General features: G+C 38.7%; 2 protein-coding genes across 4 annotated transcripts; one reads left to right on the top strand and one right to left on the bottom strand.

Moving 5' to 3' along the window:
• On the bottom strand, positions 1,685-8,587 carry LOC109850288 (deoxyhypusine hydroxylase-B). Of its 3 annotated transcripts, XR_002249393.1 has the most exons (8): positions 8,257-8,583; positions 6,342-6,475; positions 6,036-6,271; positions 5,809-5,947; positions 3,214-3,340; positions 2,194-2,312; positions 2,004-2,106; positions 1,685-1,854 (listed from the first exon to the last, which is right to left on the bottom strand). XR_002249393.1 is itself a non-coding variant. In XM_020420282.1 (7 exons), the coding sequence occupies exons 1-7, from the start codon at positions 8,411-8,413 to the stop codon at positions 2,074-2,076; spliced, it is 930 nt and encodes a 309-aa protein (XP_020275871.1). In that variant the 5' UTR covers positions 8,414-8,587; the 3' UTR covers positions 1,697-2,073. The 3 variants fall into 3 exon arrangements, 2 of the variants coding, with proteins under 2 accessions (XP_020275871.1, XP_020275860.1); XM_020420282.1 differs by having other exon boundaries at positions 1,697-2,091; positions 8,257-8,587; XM_020420271.1 differs by having other exon boundaries at positions 1,697-2,106; positions 8,257-8,582.
• LOC109835098 (uncharacterized acetyltransferase At3g50280-like) lies at positions 20,487-21,375 on the top strand. The gene has a single exon (XM_020403096.1). It carries the CDS (start codon positions 20,516-20,518, stop codon positions 21,242-21,244), a length of 729 nt encoding a protein of 242 aa, XP_020258685.1. The 5' UTR covers positions 20,487-20,515; the 3' UTR covers positions 21,245-21,375.

The following is a 22,396-nucleotide window of genomic DNA, read 5'->3' as shown; positions in this document are numbered from 1 at the left end:
CCCCATTCATAAAACCTATACATAACACCATGTACGAGAAATTTATTTGGCACTGCTGAAAGTGAGCAAATGAGTATCTTGAGTTAGGCGCTTATGATGCGACTGAACTAAGACCTATGCAGTGTTTAGAGTTTAAGACATACACTCTAAATTAATAGAGTTCTCCACAGTAGTATGCATTTCATAATGCATGTGCATAGCGACCAAATAAGGAAGTGAGTGAATGGGTCCTTGCTTCCTCACCGTGAGTCCTTAAGGTCAAAAATGATCTCATTTGTACTCTATGTGACCTTTGACTATGTCATGAAGTGAGAGTTAATGATAGCTACTCTAGTGTGTTACCTATAGTCATGATTGATTCAGCCTAACAGGACATTACTAGGCAAGCAGTTAAGTCGAGACTAAGTGGTATGAGGGCAAAAGGAAGATTAATTTGGAATTACACACATCACTTGTATTCATTGGCTAGCCAGTTGTGTCACTTTAATGCGAGCGGACACAACTGTGGATACATATGAAGTTTAGAAAGGGTTGAGTGTGGATCTAGTGAGGGATTTAGATACGCTTAATTCTATGTAACCAAATAAGTTTGGGGTGCTCAATACACTATTATTTAATTGCTTTCATGTTTTCTGGTTGATGTCTCCATCCTAGCCCTGACGGGTTTCTAGTTTGGAGCTCCCAAGCGCAGGTGTATTTGCTAGTCACACGACTCATTTGTCTGTATGAACTTGACTCAAAGTATGGCTATTTCAACGTAACAGAGGTTGGTTATGCTCGTCATGTGCGAGTGGGAGATGTAGGAAATGGAGAAGTATGGTTACGCTCATGACCGCATAACCCCTCCATTATGGGTAGTTAAAGCAACTAACCATGCCCAAATTAAAGCCTACAAAAGTCTCCCTCTCTCTGGTGAACAGTAATCTGAGGATTCAAAAAAAAACTTGTGAATCGTATTTTTGTTTCATCACTGTAAATGGGAATTCACGATGATTATCATGGAGTGCGTGAATCTGGCCGGCAGCGATAAAAACCCTGGAACATTTTGAATAGGTAACATTCTAATTCGGCATTTCAGATTCGTTGGTTATTCTCTGAAATCTAACAGTAAGAAACATTAAATAACCACATTTTGTCACAAAAAGAATATGGAAATGGACTCCAACATTTATATATGTTCACAATCTTGAGAGATGTTGACACTTGGATCCGCAGCTATTGCTGTCACAATATATAGCTACCATATCGCATTATTTGATTGATAATCATACACACCAACACATAAATGGTTCATGCACGATCTCATTGCTCACTTTATTTATGAGCTGAATAGTTTATGTGCATATCGCTCATTTCCTGCGCTATTATTTTGAGTTCTTGACAGTTTTCGTCAAGAAAAGCTCATTACGTATTTATTAGTGCATGTGTGTGCAGTGTGCACGCACGGGCATGGTGTGAGTAGGCTTCTACATCAAATATTACCACCAACCTATGTTAACATGGATACAGGTGTGGGTGCGGGTGCGGAACGGGTGCGGATACGGAACACGGCAAAATTATAAAAGTAAGAATAGAGGGATACATCTATATACAAACACATCAAAATTACAGCTCAAATTTGGTCAAATTTCTCAGCTGTTTCATATACTCGTAGAAGAAGAAAAAATACTCCTCCATGACGAAATTGAGCACGCAATGCTAATCACAGTTCACATACTTTATCAATCATGTGTTTTTCAGGAAACATCAATCTATTAAACATTCATAATCACAGAGATACCAAGAAGCAAACCGGACTTAAACAGAAATCAGCAACAGTTCAGGTTATCAATGGCATTGTGATCTCAAAGAATCCTGAGAACAGAAATCAAGCCAATAGTCCATAGTAAGACTTTCAATAGTATAGATAACAGCAACACTGAGGTAAAAATCAAATCACAACGATTATTTCTTGCGAGCACACCCTTAAAGTAAATAGTTCAGGGTCCAAATGGAGAATGAACCTCTTGATGATTCACACAGCCAAATATTTCTGCCCAAGACTGGGATTTTGTATTTAATCGTACGGTTGGACTATAGAACTTGTGGAGACTGCAAGAAAAGATACTACATAAATAGAGAAGGAAATCAAGTCAGAATTCAACAATGCATAAAAGATGCTAGTGCTGGTTGCTAAGTATGATTGATTCATACCTCGAATGACTTGCCAGATCTTTCAAATTCCAGCATGCTGAGAGCAACTTCGCAGCTCTGAGAGACTATTGGTTCAGGGTCCTTTGCAAATTCTGTTAGAAGTGCAACACTGTCCCCATCTAGAACATGATAAAATGTAACAGTAAGAACAAAACAAAGAAAAACTCAAAAGAGCAGTATACATGATGTCAATTGCTTGGACATGTCCACTTAGGGGTTCTTATGATGCAGTGAGATACCCAATCAAAATCAAGGATAACTATATGATAACGGTAACCAGGGAGTAGAAAGGCCCAGATAAATATAAGCTATGTTACATGGATACTTCTATCTAAAGTCGTACTCTTACCCAACATACCCACGCCCGCACCGAAACTTCTTGGACACTCCTTGAATATGTTAATGCATTTATATGTGTACTCAATTTTATAAGGCATGAATTAATTTAAAACACTCGTCATACACTTCTTAAACAAATATCCTACACATCCATTTTATAATCTACACAATAAAAAGGAACATGAAAACTTCATAGGAATTTAAATCCTCATAACGAGTGAATGAAAAAACAATATTACTCTCACGTGTATTGTTAATTTCAATATATGCATGTAGCTGTGTCCTTGTACCCTACCTTTTATAAATTTTCCATGTCCCGCACCCGCACCCATACCTGTACCAGTACTCATTCCCATTTCCATGCAACAAAGAATACAAGTATTCTGGCTCAACTAGAAATAAGATGAGCTGGTGAGGGAAATAGTGATAATCAAGGATCGCTAATGGGAACAACCCAGAAAAAATGTGATGAGGAGTGATTACAACAGTATCCTACCCATGCCTTCTATAGTATAGTCATGTTCCATACAGCTAATTATATATAATTAGCTGTAAAACCTCTGTAAATAATACAGGGTGCTTTGACTCTGTAAATAATACAGGGCGCTTTGAATATCCTACTAGAAAAAAGAATAGTTCCACCCAGACAGCATTGATAAATTGCAGGAATCTTCTTAATACCTGCAATTGAACCAAGGGCTTCAGCAGCTTCATGACGAACCATGGGATGCTCCTTCACGTCTCTGAGGATCGCAGACAGTGCAGAAGCAGCAGCTTTGTTTTGCAACTGACCTAAGACATAGGCTACCTGCACAGAGAGGTGGAAGTAATTAATTCACACAATAACAACCTTTACATGTGGGTCAGCACGACACAGATAACCCTCAAGGTCAAACCCACTATAAATTTGTCAGCTATGCTTTTAAGACGCCTAAGTCACACTAATGGTTGGTGCATACACATAAAAATCAGGTCTTAAACCCATCAAAATCAATAAGAAACCACATCATTTATCTTTTAGGATGCTAAAATGACAACAAGATTTTTGGATTCTCCTTTTAATGTCACACACCAGGGGAAGTCTTTTGTTGCAGGAAGCCTTTAACAGTTTGTCAGGGAATGTATTAGTCGAGAAACAACTATAAGGTCTAAAGTCATCCGGAGAATTTGGAGTATTCTTCAGCACACAGTTTGTTTGGTGGAAATCGAAGAAGGTTCCAAAGCAGCTAAGCAACTAGGAGAAAGCAGATTGAAGAAACAAACTCGAGTTTTCTTCTTCCCCGTCATGATTGAGTTACTTGGTTTCAGAGGAGAGAAATTTTCTGTCTATAGACATGCATTCAACAAGTTACAAAAAGAAGTAATACTCTAGAACAGCAAAGTCACAACCAAGTGACAAGCAATGAATTATACAGCATAAGGACTAAATATTTGCTTCAAAACATAAAAGACACAGATCCTTAAATTGACTCAAAGAAACCCCGTAAATGGAAGCGAACAAGAGTGAAGAGCATTCTAAATAACTAGCAGCATTTCGAATTTTCAACTACAGCAGCATTTTTTTGTGCAGAGCAAGTACTAAACAGTCAGCATATTTTGCCAAGCAAAAGATAAAGCAAGACTCTAAATTTAGAGAGAAAACAGAATGTACTGTATAAGAGAATAAAATTTAAATTCTATAGATTAAATAAGGCTGTACAGAAGATATCTTCCCCATATATTACATCACTAAGAACCAGAGCTTCTTCAAAGCATAAGCTACCAACATCGTATTAACAAAGATCACATCCTGGTCTTGAATCTATGACCTCCCATACTCAAATTCCAACCACCTATCACTGAGATAAACCTGTTGATAATGGGTCACTTCATATCGTAAAATATTTGTGCAATGTTAAACAACAAACTTAGTGATGTGGATCGAGGTAGGGACTCCGATCCGAAAGTAGAGGGCTCCAAAATGTGTTGCCTTCGACATCAAACCGGGTCCGATCAGAAAGCACGAGATTCTCAATATTGTGTCCTTTGGCGAGTATCCGAATCTGAACAAGATATGAAAGGGGGAGCGGGTCGATTTTTAAGTATTCGATAACTTTCCAAAGTTGTACCGTAAGGCCGTAGCGGTGAGGAATCATAACTCATAGAGGGTCGATCAGAAAAGATTTGGCGACGACGATACTCGAATGGAGGTCAATGTCGTGGTTCATAGTCGGATGCGAAGGATTGCGGCATCATCGAAGGCAGGTGGTGTCGGATCTTGAAAAGTAGCAAATCATTGTTCATACAGATGAACAGTTTGTAGGCCACTGTTCATCAGTGAACTTTTTTCCTTTTTTTTTTGGATTTAAGATTAAGATTGGATGGCTAGAATTAAAAGTGGAGAAAATTTAGATAAATAACTAGGTCTCACACGTAGGGGCCTCACATCCAAGAACTTCACACCCCAAAGTGACAAATCACAAGTCAATGAACACCTCACATGCTCAAAAGAGAATTCTCAAACTCAATTTTTTTATTCATCAATGTCCATTCCTCATGGAGGATTACATATAAAAAAAATCTAAACATTTAAGGAAGCAAATCAAAATCCTAATCACAAATCAAAACCTAACAAAACTAAAAGATGCAATCAAATAAAATCCTAACTAGAATAGAAAGAGATATCAAAATCAGATCCTAAAGAAATCCTAACTAAAAAGAAGATTACATAGAATAAAATAAAATCCTACCATAAAAGAAAAGATTCTAATAAATCCTAATCGCATCACATGGAGGGTCCACAATTGTCCTGTATCACTTAGTATCCAAACTATATAGTTCTCCAATAGTGGTAGAAGAGTTCCATGTTTTATATATTATTAACCGATCTCAGATTGCAGATATCATAATATAAAAGGTTATGTGCTTATAATAATAAAAAAATTGTGAAGTATTCTGTCGTGTCTACTTGGATCAATGGCGGCTGTCATTCTTTTTGTGCTATCAAAAACCCTTGCTACTATTTACATGCCATAAGTTTTTTGGAACTTCAGTGCACAATACTATCTACTACTACAGCTCTGTAAAATGAATTTCTGGTGGTTAAAAGATAATAAAGTTTGCAGCACCTGCCTCAGTTTTACATAATGGATTCCTAATGGTCGAAGTTTATAAGCACAAAAATTGATATATGTAATTTATAATTACATTATTAGTATAAAAGATTTACCCATAGCAGGAAAACAGTGAAAATAATTAACATTCAGACCAAATAGTGAAAGCTAAAGAAATTCAGACCTCATGACGCAAGAGAGCACTTCTAGAACCTAATGATGCGACTATAGCATTCACAGCTGCTTCTTCTCCATGATTCCGGAGTGCAAACAGAGCTGCATACCTCTCATACATGCCCTCTTCTTCGTTCAAGAGAACTTCCCTTGATTGATATGAATAAAATTAATAGAGAGGGTATAAAATGTAACAAATTCATAATACGGATTTTGGGCATTTAAATAATGGCATACCTTAGTTGATCAACTGAAGAGCAACTCGGAGCAGGCATAGCTGGATCAACAGATAGGAATGGTGAAGCCTCCAATGGAGATGCACCATCGCCATTGTTAGAATTCTTTTGTTCCTTGATACGCCTAAGAGCTAATTCGCATGTTTCTTGCACCTCCTCAGCAGGGTCGGATACCAAACTTTGTTCCAGTAGAGGAATAATAGCCTCCGAACCAATTGCTCCAAGGGCTTCAGCTGCCTAGAAAGGAATCATACTTGTGAAAAAGAAATTAAAAAAGAATAGCAATAATACAAAGAAGATAATCTACCTCATGACGGACAATGGGATGTAATGACATGTCTTTGAGAATCCCCTCTAAAACAGGAATAGCTTCAGCATCCTGCATTTGACCGAGTGCAAATGCTGCCTCATGCGCAAGCAAATTTGAAGGATCTCTAGTAGCTGAGAGTGGGAAACATATTACCACATGATAACACTTCAACCCAAATTCCATCATAATTATGATATTTGGGAAGAAAAACAGTTACATCTACCTTTGACATCTAATGAGGTCGACATATTGGATTACTTGGTCAAGGTTATATAGATAATGAAAATGAATGTCAGAAGCATATTTAGTGGACAATAAATGCACTGAGAATTGCCAAAAATAAAAAACAGCCCAAAGCTATGTAAGAATTTGAAATGACAGTGAGTTTGAAAATGAAGCAACTCAGTAGCCTAGGCTATTCAAATGCACTGTTACATGGCAGTCAATCTGACACTAAAAACTTAAGAACTGGTGACAAAATTCCTAACCAGGGTAACTATAAACAAGTAAGGACACTTTCGCATCATTTTCAAATTAATCGACAAGTAGATTGGCCCATCATTTTCCAAGTTCAGTTTCAAACTTTCAGTCGATAAATCAAGGAGCAATGCTCGAACTGTCACTAATAAATTGGGGAGAGTCATTAGAATAAGTACCATGATAAATTTGTTGTACATTCATATATGGGACAAAAAGTAAGGCACGAGTTGGATAACCTATCACACCCAGCTCAAGGGAATCCTATAAGTTACCTACTATGAATACCCTCTGGCCTCTATGAGTCTATGCATCTCAGTCCAGATCCTTCACTTCTAAACAGATATAGCTTGACCTGAAACAAGCCCATAAGCTGATGGCTTCACAGTAAATTTTCACACAACTACGATGCTCTTGAAGAAAGCAATCATCGCCATTGTGTCATTAGCTAACGCCGTATTGGTAATCAAAGTAAATAATCTTACGGAATGTTTTGGTCATAATTAATAACAGCAAATTTGGTAAATAGTTGGTGTTCAGAAGAATGTACAAAGTAAATATCCCCTTCACGTCGAAAGTTAGACTTTACATGCAGAAAAGTATCATAAAAGTCGTTTCCTAGGTATCCTGCAGATACTGAAGAAACAATGGGCACACTAATCCGACGCCCACAAACAAGCTAATTCTGGACACGGATTACAAATAACCTAGTACAGTTATAGCCCATAGGCACCGGAGTTCATTGGCCAAATCCCGAAACAAAAAGTGAACAAGTATAAAATCTACACAAAGCTGCTTAAGATTCATCAGTTTCTTGATCAGTAATCTCCCACCATAAAACAAGTCCCGACACATAAACTCCAACTTCATACAGTCACAGTGTTAAAAGATATGTTACTGGCACAGGTAACTAGTAAAATGATGAACATAGTTCCATTTCTGCAATGCCACCATGTAAAGATTGTATTTAAAAATATAAATACGAATTGCCAGTGGCATCAAATTTGAACATTGTTTGCCGCACAATGAATTACCTTTGCCAGCAAGAGGTACTCTCCACCATTAAAGAAGAAATAAAAGGCTTATTTACACTTCAATACTCCAAAGTTTCATCCTTTACTGAAAATTTGATATCCCCAAAAGTTCCAAATTGACGTCAACGTGATAATTTGATTACACAGATCCCTAACTTCGTTCTTCACTTTCCCAAACTCAAAAAACTGAAATTTGGTAAGAAAATTGTTTCTCTTTCACTTTTCTATGTTAATATACGACAAAATTAACGTCAAAGTTTACACTTTGGGGTTATCCAATTGCCACAATAGAACTTCAAGGCATCAAAAGTTTAAAAAAAAAAGAATGAAACTTTGGGGTATTGAACTGCAAATACCCCTAAAAAATTGCTCAAGATATACTAACTATAATTAAATCATACCGATCATTAGGGCTCGGCGAGGGGCAGGACCGCGGAGATTGCGGAGAGAGAAGAGGGATCTGAAGCGCTCGGAGATGGGCTGCTGCTGATCGAGGAGCTTTTCGCATAGAAGTTTCTCCATCTCTGGCGAAGATTCAAAGCAATTTTCAGTACCCATCGTCCCTCTTCCCGTCTTGTGTTTAAAGAAGAAGACGATGGATCAGCGTCGGCGACTGCGGGTGAAGTGGGAGAAGAAAGCAAAAAATGAGAGGGTTACGCCGCTTGCAGATATTCCGAACTTTTGCGAATTGCAATATTCACCCACAAAGTTTAGGGCTTGTTTGTATTGTGGGGAATAAGCGAGAAGGGAAGTTAGGGAACTATTCATCTTGTTTGGGAACATTTAAGAGGTGAAGTTATTTACCAAGAGTCTGTTTGGATTTGTAGGGGGTGAAGAAAAGTTAAGAGAAACTAGGTGAGAGATTGGAAGGGAAGGGAAGGGAGTTCCCTTCCCCTTGGTTACACCCCAATTTGGGGGTAACAAATTTTTTACTATTAGGTTGTGTTTGGCAAGGGGATAAATAGGGGGTTAAGTGGGTTTAACCCTCTATTAGCCTGCCAAACAGAAAAAAAAAGGGGAAGAGTTAACAAACCCTCATGTGATCTATTTTGCCCATTTAACCCGTCATAAGAGGGGATAAGTATTCCTTGTAAAAAGGCGGAACAAGGCTTGTTCCACCTTCTCACGCGAGGGTAGGCGGTGGAAATTTTCCAGTTCCAGATCTCGCAACGGAATTAGGGGAATCGTTGCAGCTAATTTCGGAGAAAAAAATCGTTCAGTTGTAGTGAAATTCGCAGCAAAGAATTTCCCCCCAAAATTATTTCCCTCTACTTCTTTCCCTTCAGAAATTTCCCTCTATTTTTTTCACCTGAGAGAGCTATTAATAGGAATATTTGAGGGGGAACAAACAAGAAGAAGCTAGGGTTTTCAGCAGATTGGGGATCTCAAGCGACAGGAGGCAAAGAAAAGTGAGGTATGTTGATTTTACAAATATCGACTTGGTTTCCAAATCTTTGCCATACAAACATGATGTTTTATGAATCTCTTTGTTTGATTTTGCAATATCGGATCTAAGTTTATATCAGAATCCCATGGCGGAAGTAGGTTTAATAGGAAAAAGAGAAGATAATGCTAACATTATCTTAAATCCAATTTTGTTACAATATATTACTTCGAAATATTAAGCTGATCTTATTTATTTGGCATTTTGTCAAAGAGCTTTGCTACAGGGACCCAAAATATGGGACCAATAGGAGGGACAAGTGAGGTGTCCCCCTCCTATTGGATAATGAGTTGGTCATCACTAATGATGGCCAACTCATTATCCAATAGGAGGGGGACACCTCACTTGTCCCCCCTATTGGTCCCATATTTTGGGTCCTTGAGGAATTTTTCTTTGTCAAATTTATCAAGTGAAGGCAGTCAATCATTCCTATGAAGCCTACCTGGTCTTAAGGGGATATATACCTATGTAAACTAAGGGGAAAATGCCAGTTTTGTAATTAAGCAAAGTTGCTATCTGGGTTTGGAGAGGTCTATTATCACCAAGGATCATTACTGAACTTTTAGATTAATTAATCTTCAAGCTTGAAGCCATTTTGTAATTGTATAAAAGCAATTTGAGAACATAATAGAACTAGTGAGACAAAGAGTTAGCCTTATATCTCTTTGCAAACCTGTTAATTACATGACATCATTTTTTGACAAGTTTAACTAGTAGTATGAGGCTATATTATGATACATGACTGATGTTAAAATTATCATGTCTGATGAAGTGGCATAATTCCATGATAGTCACCCTGGTTAAGTTGATTAAGTGGATTAGATTTTTGTTAGGAATGATTGCAGTTAAAATGTGTATATAAGTGGATTAGATTTTTTGTTTGCTCCTTTGAATGGGTATGTTTTCCTACAGCAATTTGATTATCCCATATAAATCCCTTTGACTGGGTATGTCCGTATGTTCCACTCATGTCCAAATTGATTAGCTTTTAGCAAAGAGAAGTAAGTCCATATACTGCACCTGGTAACATCCTATAAACTCTTATATGTTATGTTGTCACTATTTGTAGTTTGCCTCCCTTTAATTTACGACCTCTGTTGTTATGCTAAGATGAGTCTGGATGAGTCTGATTAGTAACAAAAACTATTTTTGAGCTTTGACAATAAGCTTGTTCTTGACTCAAAGAGGGATAAAGATATAGGATACATGTGATTTTGTGAATATTGCCTCTTATGCTTAAAGAATGTCACATCACAATATTAGGCTTTTGAAAAAGTGCATTCTATCTGTTATTATTATGTTTTAAAATTTTGAGGTTTCTTTTAGTACCACTAAAGCATTTAGAAAACACATCACAATATTCCAGCTGTATTATTTCTAAGTAAAGTCTTTGCAAATAGTATCCTTTATCTTTAGTGATACAGAGAATGATTGCTATATTTATTGTTGCTTAACATTTCAAATAGACCCTTGGTTTTGGACCTCTGCATTTGTGTATGTTGTGTTCATTCAGGTTGTTGGCAAATCTCAGATACTAAGGCTTGTGGATACACGAGAAACCTTCAATATTTCCTTGATTATTTTATTAGTTGTGTTATATAGGCTGATTTCATATATTGATTCATAAAGTCCCATACCTTGAGATGACCTACAGTCTACTTTGAGTATAAGCCTGCCAACATGTGGGTACATTTATCTCTATTTGTCCATGACATTGTGAATTATTACCATTAGAATGATACTAGATCTCTTTCTAGTTTCTCTCACAAGGTTCACATTAGAAATCTCCCAAACTTGATTCTTTGATCATTGACATTTATATAGGGCTTCATGTAAATAGTTGACCTCCGTGTCCCAAGTCACCTTATGTAGTTGGAATTAAATGTATTCTCTTTTTATAAACTGGTTGAAAACCAAAACTGTGTCTGTTTTTCCCACGCAAGCTAATACCAAGACCATTTTAAAGCATAATTTTTACGTGTAATTTTTATTTGAACAGTGAAATTAAACTCATTAGCTCATCTGTAGCTCGATATACTAAAGAGTATGTGTAATTTTTATTTGAACAGTGAAATTAAACTCATTAGCTCATCTGTAGCTCGATATACTAAAGAGTATGAAATGGTCTTAACATGCTATCAAGTGCATCTTTGGGGTATCATTTAAATGGGAGTTGTTTTCACTACTCTATACAATTTCACATTTAAAAATTTATCCTGTGGACCATTAAGAGATAATAGAAAGGAGGTAAAAACTCTTTTCTTCTTTTGCCCTGGCTTTTTCGTTTCTCATTTCTTATCTTATCGGAGTCAATAATATTTGTGTTTGCTTTCTTTTATCTGTCCTATGACTTCAATTTTTATCTGTCCTATGACTTCAATAACATTTGTGTATGCACATACATGCACCTATGAACTGTCTTTATGTACGATCATTGTGTTTGTATACTTTAGATCATTTTCTTGGAGGAGTGATGTTTTAGCTTTTGAAGTTTATTGTTGACTTGGTTAATGGGTTAGAGTAACAGAAATGCTTAGTTAAGCAACATACATTGGGATTTCCTTGAGAAAGGGAATGCATGAGATCCTTGTGGTGAGGTCTATTTATTAATTATGCTTCTAAATGCAGTTTATTCTCTTTCATCAGCTAAAGTGCTAAAATTCATAAATTATAATTGGTTAGTTTATTGTTCAATTAATTAACTTATTTTAAAATTCTCATTAATGATATAGAATGGCTAAGAAGAACTTCATAGCACAATCTCAACCCGAAGGTGGGCAGTCAAGACTGTAGGCGTTAAAAAATGCTGAAAGATATACAAATACAGCCAAAGTAGATACAATCCAAAACTGTCAAAAAAAGAACACAAGATAACTATCTCGCACCGAGACAGTCTTTACTTGTCTCGCACGCGAGACATGATGACGGTTCTCGCCGTGCGAGACAGTCTTTATAGTCTCGCCGGCGAGACAGACTTTACTTGCTCGCTCACCGAGACCAGTATTACTGTCTCGCGGGCGAGACGGCTGTTACTGTTCTCGCCCACGCAGACAGGTCTCACGTGTCTCGTTGTGCCGAGACAGTCTCTTACGTGTCCTCGCCTGGTGCCGATATCAAACTTTACTTGTCTCCGCCCCGTCCGAGATCAGACTTTAGCGTCTCGCACCTGGAGACGAGCCTCAATGGTCAGAAACCACCTGAACTAAATGCCACAACACGTCCATTAGACAATCCTACAAAGAACATGGGAACGTTGTTTGGGCCAGAGAATCACGTGGATAACTGCAAGAATAACGAGATAAACGTGGGAAGGCCATTAAAACAAAACTCCCTGACGGATTACTGTTTTCCGAGACAGCGTTTACCGTGTTCCGCGGCGAGACAGCAAAACACTGCATCGCCGTCGAGACAGGCAAAACTGTCTCGACATCCGACGACACAAATGCGTCTCGCGAGTCGTTTTCGCCAAGCAACTGTTCTGGAGGTATAAATTATCCCCCGAAGAGCCGATTTTATGAGGCGGCCTGATCAGAGAGCATTCCATTCAGCGCTATTTCAGAGCCAGAGAGGGCCAGAGCTACTCAAGCTTTGTAGACTCCTTGATATTCCAGGCTGACTTGATTTCCAAGAAGAACGATAATCTTACCGTTGATAACGATATCGTTTTCAAGTTCTCACTTCGATAAACGCCAAGTCAGATAATCATAAACCCCTCAACGAATTCGATCAGCAATCTGTGATTTGGTGGTCGCACGGCGCTAACGCCAGCCCCGGCACAGGCAAAGATCCCACGCAAGCAGTGATCCAAACATCGATCCTGCGTTTGTTTCCCAAGAGTTGTAATTTTTATTTTGTTGTGTAAAAGAAGTCTTATAAAAAGGCTATCTCTTTTTTGAATTTATTGTAATCGACCGAAGATATAATGAATTCCATGATAAAACCAACTTTTGACGAAAACAAAGACCTCGAGCAAGGAACTGGACTATAACTGAAGATAATTGTTTGTTGGGAATATTAAAGGAAATGGTTCTTAAAGGAAAGAGCAACGGAGGTTATTTCACTACGGAGCAATGGCAAAAGGTTACTGATGAGTATAAAGATAGGACTGGACAAAAGGACAGAGGCAAACTACAAATGCAAAACCGTTATATAATTTTGAAAAAGCAATATTCCCTTAATTACAAACTCCAAAATAAATCAGGTTGGGGTTGGGATGAAGGTAAAAATATGGTGATTGCACCTACTGCAAAAGATTGGGAGACATTGATAAAGGTATTATTTAAATTTCTAGAATTATTGAATTTGAATATTTTATAATTAAAACTATGATATATTTATTATGAATTTTCTACCGCAGGAGAATGATGAGTATTTAAGAATTAAGAACAAACATTTTCCTTAGTTTGATGATATGGATTTTCTATGTGGAGGTAACACATCTAAGGAACGCTGGTGGTTTGGGACTATTGATGACTTCAATGAACGTGAAGGAAGCACTAGTTCAGATAATGAATTAGAGGATACTGAGGGGCCACACAATAACGAGATAGATTTGAGTGATTCAGAGGAGGTATAAGAAGTGGAAGAGACACAAGTTCCTTTTAATGGTACACAACCACTATCACAACCAATACATATTTCTACTCCGAGCATAAAGCGTCATGCTCAACCATCAGGTTTAAAGCGTAAATTTAAAAATATTTCTCGTCGTCGGGTATCGGGTATTGAAGTTGAAAATAATTTAGCAAAGATGATTGAGCTACAAAAGCAGCGAGTTGAAATTACAAAAGAGCTAGTAGATTCCAAGAAAGGGGTGCCCACTGAAATGAAAGAGTGCATGGATAAGATAATGAATTTATCAGGTGTAACTAGTGATCTATGTGTGGCAGGAGCAGAAGCTATTAAAAAGAAGGAGAATAGGCATGTCGTTAATATGCTTAACGGTCAAATGCTGTTAGCATGGCTCAAGAAACAAATGGATTTACAAAATGCAATGACCGGTTATCCATCGCCTATTTACAATTTCCAACATCAGCCATCTCAAATGCACTAGTTCCAAAATGAGTCTTTTAATCAACCGAGCTGGCAAGGGTTTTCTCAAACTTCTCAGGGTCAATCACGAATGTCACAAGCTCATGAGAGCACCATGCCGGAAATGAGGTCATTTGTCAGCTTACTTAATGAGAAACAAAACTTTCATCGGAATTGATACTTTATGTTCAAGTCTCAAGAGTCAAGACTAATCAAATTTAGTTTAGTAGTATGTTTTCTTACTTTTAGTTGAAGTTCATGTTCCAAAGAGTGATTTTCTTACTGTCAAACAAATTATGATTTTGAATGTTTAGATTATATCATATGTTGGATGGTTTTTATGTTAGATAATCTTTTTGCAAGGATGTTGTGTATTTGAATGAAGTTTTTATGACTTCCTTGTATGTTGTGTATATGATCTGTTCTCGTCGTCGAGTTTTTATGTGCGTGTGAATTTGTGTATATGATGTGTATTTGTATGAAGTCCATAACATCAAAGCACTTGGCTTTGTGGCTGTTTTCCAGTTACACATGATTCGAGCTTGTTTAGCTCTCGAATGTTGGGTTTTTTGGTTTGAAATGGTGCTTGTTGTCGAGCTTTGGGACTGATTTCCAGTTACACATGATTCGAGCTTGTTTAGCTCTCGATAGTTAGGGTTTTTTGTTCGAATTTGTGCTCATTGTCGAGCTTTGGGACTGTTTTCCAGTTTTCGAGCTTGTTTAGCTCTCGATTGTTGGGTTTTTTCGGTTTGAATCGGTGCTCGTTGTCGAGCTTTGGGGCTGTTTTTCCAGTTACATGTATGATTCGAGCTTGTTTAGCTCTCGATTGTTGGATTTTTTGGTTTGAATTGGTGCTCGTTGTCGAGCTTTGGGACTGTTTTCCAGTTATATGTATGATTCGAGCTTGTTTAGCTCTCGATTGTTGGGTTTTTTTGGTTTGAATCGGTGCTCGTTGTCGAGCTTTGGGGCTGTTTTTCCAGTTACATATATGATTCGAGCTTGTTTAGCTCTCGATTGTTGGTTTTTTTGGTTTGAATTGGTGCTCGTTGTCGAGCTTTGGGGCTGTTTTTCCAGTTACACGTATGATTCGAGCTTGTTTAGCTCTCGATTGTTGGGTTTTTTTGGTTTGAATTGGTGCTCGTTGTCGAGCTTTGGGGCTGTTTTTCCAGTTACACGTATGATTCGAGCTTGTTTAGCTCTCGATTGTTGGTTTTTTTTGTTTGAATTGGTGCTCGTTGTCGAGCTTTGGGGCTGTTTTTCCAGTTACACGTATGATTCGAGCTTGTTTAGCTCTCTATTGTAGTTGTTTTTTGATTCGAATTTGTGCTCGTTGTCAAGCCTTTGGGGTTGTTTTTCAGGTACACATTGGCAAAGATGTACTAATGGAGTGTTAGGACTTTATTCACGATGGCAGAGAGCCATAGTAGAAGTGCTTAACCTTGTATGACCATTACCATCAGTACAGTTAATGCTCAAGAATTTTGCATTCAGGTTGAGCGTTGGGTGCCTTTAATTGAAATCTATTTTCTAAATTTTTGAAACAGGTTGAAGAAGGAAAGACAGCAAAATGAATGGAATAGTTCGGATACCAAGCTCATCTAACACTTTGATTGCAGAACTACAAGGATAAGGGAGCCTTGTATGCTAGATACATTTGAGTTTAAAGACAATAATCTTAACAAATAAGAATACTAGACAAGGGAAGAAGAATATGTGAGCAGAGTGGCTAATAAGAAGACCAATCTTAACAAATAAGAATACTAGACAAGGGAAGAAGAATATGTGAGCAGAGTGGCTAATAAGAAGACCTTATTCTTCAACACAATCACAACAAGGGAAGAAGAATATGTGAGCAGAGTGGCTAATAAGAAGACCTTATTCTTCAACACAATCACACTTGTTTTTATCATCATTCACTAGTTTCTCTAGTGCCAACTATATAGCATGACTAACATGGTGTTTGGAGTACCATAACTTACTCCTAGTAAGGACATTGATAAAAGGATGACTCTTGCAATATTGTTATTGAACTTATTGCCCTATAACCTATTCGGTATTAGTGCAAGTAACACTTTATAGGGATTGAAAGTTATAAATAAAAAAGATTCTATTAAGAACAAGCATGCATCAGGTAATAAGGGATTTATTGGCCAACTTGAATGCGGGAAATTTCTTTTATCTCCTGATACTCCAGTACCATGGTTTGAATTGGTGCTCGTTGTCTATGATGGGTTTTGAGTTGGATTTTGCTTGATATTTTTTCCAGTTTTATTCTAAAGTGTTTAATTAAATTTTGTTTGAATTAAGATCTCAGGTTGTTACATGTCTGATTCCATTTTGCGTTAACATGTGCTCATTTCTTTCATCTACCTGTGTCTACTTGATAACTTCCATGTTCGAAGGTATTTTTTAGATGATAGTTAGACCTCATGTAGCTCAATCTAAGTTCTTTGTCTTATATATGGATGTTGTTTATGAATGTCAATCCAAGACCTAAATTTCATGATGAAGTGGCATAATTCCACCCTGGTAGCAAGTCGACCAAAATTATCTGATTAATTCTACCTTTCTTTGTGCATCCTCATTTACTAAACTAGTTACAATCCATTCTTTGCAACAAGTTATCTAATTTTTTCGTTTTTAATTTGGTTGAAGATGAATTCATTTGAAGATTTTGCAAGCGATCTTAGTGTTGATGATATTGAAGCACTTGATGACGAAGATGATCTAATAGAGGCATTGATTTTGAATGATGACGATGAGGATGAGTACATGTGGAACGAGATGATTACGAGCATCATTCATCAATCAAATGTGATGAAGCAGGTTCCTCGACCATGTCGAACTAGACCATCATTTCAAATCGAGTATTAGCTGAGATATTTCAACATTCAGGAGAGACTATTAGCAGACATTATAATAATGTGCTTAATGCTATATTATCTTTGAAACAAGATTATATCCAACTTCCTACGGCTGACGTAGACGTTCATCCTAAGATTCGAGAGAATCCCAATTTCTTTCCATACTTCAAGGTAGAGCTCTCAGCATATATTTTATGAAATCTTTTTAAATGTGTATGTGTCCATGTATCTGTATATTAGAACTTTATATTTGTTTTATATTTGCAGAAAGCATTGGGAGCAATTGATGGATCTCATATTCCTACAATTGTGAAGAAAAAGAAACACAACAGGTATCGTAATCGAAAGAATTTCATATCTCAAAATGTAATGGCAGCATGCTCCTTTGATCATACTTTTCTTTATGTTGCTGCTGGCTGGGAGGGATCAGCATCTGATATGTCAGTACTTCGTGCAACACTGGAAGATGGTAAATTTAATGTTCCTGAAAGTAAATTTTAATTTTAATTTTTTTTAGTTTTCTTTTGGAATCAGTTAGTACTAAAGTCAGATAATTTTAAATATGTAGGTCGCTTTTACTTAGTTGACTCGGGATATGCTAATACTTCAAAATTTATCGCCCCATATCGTGGATCACGCTATCATCTTGGGGATTTTACAAATGGGACCACCAGAGCCTATCGAGATACTAAAGACAAATTTAATCATAGACATGCACAACTACGTAATGCAGTGGAAAAGGCATGGAGAATTTTAAAGCAAAGATTCAAAATTTTGAAAGTTCCAGCTCCATTTCCTTATAAAACTCAAGTCAAAATCGTCATAGCTTGTTGTGTTCTTCATATATTTATTGCAAGACATCATGGAAATGATAAATACTTTAATATGCTCAATGGATTAGAGATGAATGAGGATGAAGATGAGGAGGAAGAAGATGACCCCCCAATACATGGTTGGTGCAGATGACAGTTTAAGGGGTGAATGGTTCCCAAACAAGGTGAATAACTTCACCTCCTAAATGTTCCCAAACAAGGTGAATGGAGGTGAATGGTTTCCCTAACTTCTCTTCACCCTTATTCCCCTCAATCCAAACAAGCCCTTAGTTCCCCTTTGTTCACCTCTTAATATTATAAAATTTGTTACCCTAAATTAGGGTGTAACCAATGGGAAGGGAACTCCTTTTCATTCCCTTCTCTCACCTAGTTTCCCTTAACTTCCCTTAACCCCATTGAAATCCAAACACACCCTTAGGCAAATATTATTACCTTCACGAGAAGTAAATGGGTTATTTCTGCTTAAATACCATGTGGACAAATTTTTAAAATAGACTCATTTAGAAACTTATTTTTAAAAAATGACTCATTTTGAAAATAATTGTCATTTTCGACTCAATTTCAACGACCTGACTGAAATTGGGTCGAAAATGACGAAAAAACATTAAAAACTTCACGGGGTTTAAAATCCCGTAAAACTTAAACTTCACGGGATTTCAAAATCTAGTGAAGCTGCAGACCACATTCCAAAGTGCGTTCGCTCTCTGGCAAGTCCGCGTGAAGCTTATGGGGTTGGTTGCTTAAAGTGATTGTCGAATCTCACTCTCCTTCTGATTGGGCCGCCTAGCTCTTGCTTTCACTTGCACGTGGGTACGAGTTATAAAGGACAAATAGTAAATCGCAACCTGCAGGCAACATCCATTGGATTTATAACCTTTGCTAATTTTAGAACCGCATCCAACCCCATAAGCTTTAAGGGTATTGCACTAAACCTTCTTAAACCCCTTAAATTTAGTGTTGCATATAACCCTCTAAATTTTGTATACCATTAATGTATTAGCAGAATTAAAAAATAAGAGAATTGTGTGCAATGGCGCCTAAAGTTCACTGGCGTAACTAAAAAGTTAAAGGGAGTTATGTGACATAATTAAAAAGTTTAGGTGCCGTTTATTTGTAACAATGCCTAAAGTTCTGGGGGTTGAGCCGTATTAAAAAGTTCAGGGGGTTTAGCTCAACATGCCCAAAGTGTTGGGAGGTTTTCTAAAATAAACCCTTAAAATCAGCAAAGCATATAAAATCCATAGATTACTATCTTTTGTAACCGGAGCCACGTGCAAATGAAAACAAAGAGTTTTCCGGCCCAATAGGAGGGCGAAAGCACAGACCAAGTGGCCCAGCCCAATAGGAGGGCGAGTGAGATTTGTGGTTGCTTTGTGCGACTGCAGCTCGAGTTTCTTTAAAATAAGTATGTCCACGTGCTCCATACTAGTAATATTAAATACAACAACGTGACCATGTGACTAATAAAAATTAGTATAAAAAATAATGCTAGGGGCACACCCTCAATCACATTCTTAACCATACCCTCACATTCTTTATAGTGCTAGTGGGTCATCAGGTCATGCATGATATTTTTTTAAAAATATCATGCATGACTCATTAGCATTATAGAAAGTGTGAGAATGTGATTGAGAATGTGGTTGAGGGTGTGCCGGACTCTAGTATAAATAATAATATATTAAACATCAGCAGACATTCGAAATTCTTCGTGATGGCGCATAATCTGGAAGAATCCCAAAAAATTCGCATCCTCTCAAGGCAATTGGTTCTCCCGTCACCGCCAATCACCACCGACAAAGTCATCCATCTCAACTCTTGGGATCTCAGATTTATCTCCGCCACCTACGCGCAGCACGGCCTCCTCCTCCCAAAACCCCCCGCCACTTGTGTTAACCTCCTGTAGAGCGAAAGTCATCTTACCTCAGCCTCCGGGCCTAGCCCTTCGCACGGGCTCTGCAGCCTACTTCTAGCGCCTTGTGTTGGCGGGCGCCTTTCCGAACTACCCGACTCACGAACCACCACGAAAGCCGTGCGCCTCCGTCTCCATCCACGACAGTCTCTGCGTTAGTTCCATCGCCTGTGCGACAGGCCTGCGAGCCGGCGGAAGTTCGTCGCTGGCCTCCGCTCCGAGCAATCTATCCACATCTTGACATCGCATTTCCGGGTTTCCAAGTCCCCGCATTTGTCGTTTCGCCGGTCCGCGTTTCCGCTAGTCGTCGCGAGGGCCGTGCGCTACGCCGGCCAACTCGCTGCCGATCTGCTGGGCGCGTCAGGTCACCGAGCTCGCTGAGGCGGGATGCTTCGTCGCGCGTCTCCTTCGAAGCCGACGTCGGCCGGCGAGTGGTTCGGCCCTCTGGGAACTTGCAATCAGCAGCTGGTCGCAAGCTTCTACGCGGCCAGGCCGTGAATCGACGCTCGGGGGCGATTGCTAGTCGTAGGCCGTCGTTCGGACCGCTGGTTCCTCGGCTCGTGACCGCCTCCGATCTGCATGCCGTTCAAAGGCCCCGCGGAATTCATCAAGCGGGTGTCCGTCGATCCCACCGCTCGATCCCACTGCTTCTTCCACCTCTCACCCGACACCGTCAAGAAACTCAAGGCCGAGGCCAACGAAGAGATCGCCGCCGCCGGCGCCGATGATGCCAAGATCTCGTCCCTGCAAGCGGTGTCAGCGCACTTGTGGAGGTCAATCACACGCGCGAGAAAACCCCACCCGCAAACACCAGCCGTACACGTAATACTGGTGGGATACCGCTCAAATAAGCTGCTGAGCCTCCATCCGGTGCCCCGGTCTTACACAGGCAACGCGTGCGGCGCGGCCGGGCGATTCACCACGGCCGAAGAGCTAACAAACAAAGGACTAGGGGCCGCAGCGTTGCTACTGAACAAACAGATAGCGGCTTTTTCTGAGGAGGAGGTGTACAAGGAGGTTGAGAATTGGGGAGAGAATCCGAAGATTTGTTACTTGGATTATGATAACGGGATGATGATGTACACTGGAGGGTCGCCGAGGTTTGATGTGTTTGGGTGTGATTTTGGATGGGGACGTCCGGTGGCGATGAGGACCGGGAGGTGGAACGTGGCGGAGGGGACCGTGGGGGTTTATCGAGGGGCGGAGGAGGGGAGTTTGGAGGTGGACGTGCATTTGGCGAAGGAGACCATGAGCGCTTTGTTGAAGGACGAGGAGTTTGTGAAGACCGTGTGTTTGAGTCCACATTAGTTTTCCGTAGCTTTGAGGTGACCCCGTTGCTTTAGGGGGAGATTGAGGTTTTAGTATTATACGCTTGTTGTTAAATGTTGTACGTATGCATGCTTGGATTCATCTAAATAATGCATCTTCTCGTATGCAGTCGTGAACTTCTTAGTTGAACTCATATGCAAGTTTAAAGCGAGTATTAATATAAATCATCTGATTTCAATACCCTAGTTAAATTTCTTAGTTAACATCAATTACCCATTTCACCGTCTGGAGCTGCCCAGTTCCTAGTTAAATTTCTTAGTTAACATCGGTCATCCATTTCACCCTCTGGAGCTGCCCAGTTGGTTAGCTAGGGAAAGTTTATGGAATGTTGATGTGTTAGTAGTGGGTTTAGTCTCACATTGGTTATGAAGACAAACCTCACCCTTCTCTACTTGTACATATATATGTACACACTCATGATCAATATTCAATTCAAGGGAAATTTACCCAAGACCCTCTCTCTCTCTTACTTTAACATGGTATCAGAGCTTGGTTTAGGGTTTTCCAAATAATAATTTTTTTAAATAAATAAAATTTTCCCTTCTAAGTCGTCGATCTCAGTCGTTGCAGGAGATCCCGGCGCGAAAAAGTCATGGGACTTAAAAACCCGTGAAGTTTAAGCCTCTCATAACCAACTTGATTAGGAGGCCCAAACTTTTACACGACTTCAAATCCCGTGAAGTTTCAGGCTAAAATCGCTCTCTGGAATTCAGTCTGCAACTCCACGAGACTTGAAGTCTCGTGGAGTTGTAGGTTTTAAAAAAACATGCACAGAATGTATGCATGTTTTTTATATACATGAAAAAAATTTCACAACAATATACATGAAATTTTCGCTTCATTCATAACAATATACATAAAATTTCCACCTCATTCACAACAATATATGTGAAAATCCAACCATAAATATAAAATTTGCGGCATATATACTGAATTACAACAATATTCATAAAATTCAACCATGAATCAAACAATACACACGAAAATCACATATATAAACAAAAATTGATCCACAAAAGTAACGAATTTGAACAATCTAACCATATACATTCTTGAAATTCATAATCATACTGTAAATTTCACATACATCCCCAAAATTCCTCTCCTCCTTCTTCTCCCTCTCTTACCCCT

This window comes from Asparagus officinalis, chromosome 1 (assembly GCF_001876935.1).
Source record: "Asparagus officinalis chromosome 1, Aspof.V1, whole genome shotgun sequence".
Taxonomy (NCBI): domain Eukaryota; kingdom Viridiplantae; phylum Streptophyta; class Magnoliopsida; order Asparagales; family Asparagaceae; genus Asparagus; species Asparagus officinalis.
The sequence above is the reverse complement of the archived record's forward strand: the minus strand, read 5'-3'. Positions and strand labels throughout refer to the sequence as shown.